We start from the raw sequence: 2,061 nt of genomic DNA, 5'->3' as shown, positions 1-2,061 counted from the left end.
TTTTCACCATTTTACAATTATGCCGATAAAGAAGAGAAAGAACGAGATAGAGATATTATCTTATCCTTATCGACTAGATGACTACTCCATATGAACCTGGTCTTAGGGTTGAAGAAGTAAGATGGAAATGTTCTAGAGCACAAATAATCATAAGATGGTTTCAACATGAGAGCATTACAATATGTTCAGATAGATCAGTAGTAGATTCTAGATCACAGAAAACAGTATGTTGTACACTTTCATGATACTGCAAGTTCACTTGTCAAAGATTACTTGATTCAACTGACGAAATTGTCTCGAATTGATCACTTGGAGTTACCCATCCCTACAAATGCAACGCAACTATCAGGGGACAAAGAGATTCTATGTGATCGAGATTTCCAATGAAAAAAGCTTCTGAAAGGTTGTACGTCGACGTTTTCGGAAAAGAAATGACGACTAGTTGCTTCATCATACTATCATGAGATAACAAATAAGTTCGTTGTAAGAGTCAAAAGATAAAGATTTTTCTCAAACAGGTACAAGCAAAATCGAAAATCGACCAGTAAAGTAACTCACCCTATTTGTTGTTCAAAATCAGAACCGTATGTAGTTCTACTGATAGTAAGATACAGGAATAGTCGTAAGTGTGCGAATAATGCTTTTTTATTTTGTAAACTCGACAATACAATTTTCCTTTATGGTAAAAAATAGGTCAAATTCGTACTTTTATGACGAAAACTATAATTAATATTCCATGTACCACTCAGTAATACAGTATAACTTTCAATTGTTGTTGTTGTTGTTGTTTACAATTCCAAGTAACTAAAACAATGACACTTTTCCGCTCATGCCAACAACGAAGAAAACAGTAAAAGATAGAAGCAGGAATCATTCTCTTTGTAGAATTGATGACTATGCCATACTGTACTAGGCTTGGGCTCATATTTGTTGTTGTTGCTGTTCTGGTTGAATTTCAAGTAGTAACGAACGGTTTGATTTTGCTGCGACAGTCGAATAATGTTTTAGGTTCGTGTCAATGTATTTGCAAACCACTTTGATCGTCTGCGTATGCTTTCTAGGAATTATTTACCAAAAGTTGGACTTTATCTTCAGAGTCAAACCAAAAACTCTAGTCGGACACGATGACATCAATGTGTACACTTGTGTAACATTGTAGAAGTTCAACCAATCCTTCATGAGTTTCTTTCAGAGCTACTTTGTATACTATCCAAACGCAAGCTGTTTGTACAAAATGTGAAGTCTCCTTTTCACTTTTTGACAGCTACAACTACCACTACTTTCAACAGCATGATCTTCAGTGTGTTGGGAAAAAAACAGATCAGCAGCACTCTTGAAAAGGCAAATACTGTTTCACACAAGTCGCATTGTTTCCCATTCACACCGTACTACTAATGTTACCCTCCTCTTCAACTATATAAGGACCAAAGACGATTTGCAATAGATGCCTTTCAGAAACAGCAGCAATACTTGTTTCAACTTTATCACTCTTACGACTTACATATTCTTTAGACAAAACTTAACTTTTGGTAAACCCAGTAATTCATAAAAACAAAGGCGTTTCTCAAAACGGACTAGTAGCTACAGTCGCTATCGTCAAAACATTTTACCAGGTGGACACAACCATGATTTTCAGCAGTGTTCTTTTGCTTGCTTTATTTCATGGTTCCCAACAAGTTGAGTATATTTTGAACTAAAAACTGTTCCCTTGCTTTCAAAATACAAGTTTATTCAGCTTTCGTTATCTAAAGCCCTCTATCCGTAATATTTCAAAAGACATACTCGTATCAATAGAGAATTGATCTAAAAGCACAACAATACAAACAATCATTGAAAATAAGCGATGATGGACTCGAGACTTTCCTATGCTATCCTGAGAAATGCCTGTTGCAGAGTTACAGACCGATTTCTCCATCGTGAAAAGAGTCATATAGAAGACAAGGAAAACTAGTATACGGAATATAATTCTGTGTACTGAACAAAACACTCAACGGAGTGTCTAACTGCTTTCTTGCAGAATATCTTTGAAATATCAACCCAAGACTGATTCTCAACAATCGA

General features: G+C 35.5%; 2 protein-coding genes across 2 annotated transcripts; one reads left to right on the top strand and one right to left on the bottom strand.

The window, feature by feature from the left end:
* The first annotated feature begins 771 nt into the window (after nucleotides 1–771).
* Nucleotides 772–1,236, top strand: Gasu_62920 (uncharacterized protein). The gene is made up of 2 exons (XM_005702521.1): nucleotides 772–1,008; nucleotides 1,062–1,236. Exons 1-2 carry the CDS (start codon nucleotides 897–899, stop codon nucleotides 1,157–1,159), a joined length of 210 nt encoding a protein of 69 aa, XP_005702578.1. The 5' UTR covers nucleotides 772–896; the 3' UTR covers nucleotides 1,160–1,236.
* Nucleotides 1,237–1,310: 74 nt separating this feature from the next.
* Gasu_62910 (uncharacterized protein) lies at nucleotides 1,311–2,061 on the bottom strand (the record flags this gene model as incomplete). Its single annotated transcript, XM_005702520.2, has 1 exon — nucleotides 1,311–2,061. A coding segment is annotated over one exon (166 nt), but the record flags the coding sequence as incomplete, so codon positions are not given.

This window comes from Galdieria sulphuraria (genome assembly GCF_000341285.1).
Source record: "Galdieria sulphuraria unplaced genomic scaffold scaf_148, whole genome shotgun sequence".
Classification (NCBI taxonomy): Eukaryota; Rhodophyta; class Bangiophyceae; order Galdieriales; family Galdieriaceae; genus Galdieria; species Galdieria sulphuraria.
Note: the sequence above shows the minus strand (reverse complement) of the source record. Positions and strands in the feature narration are given on the sequence as shown.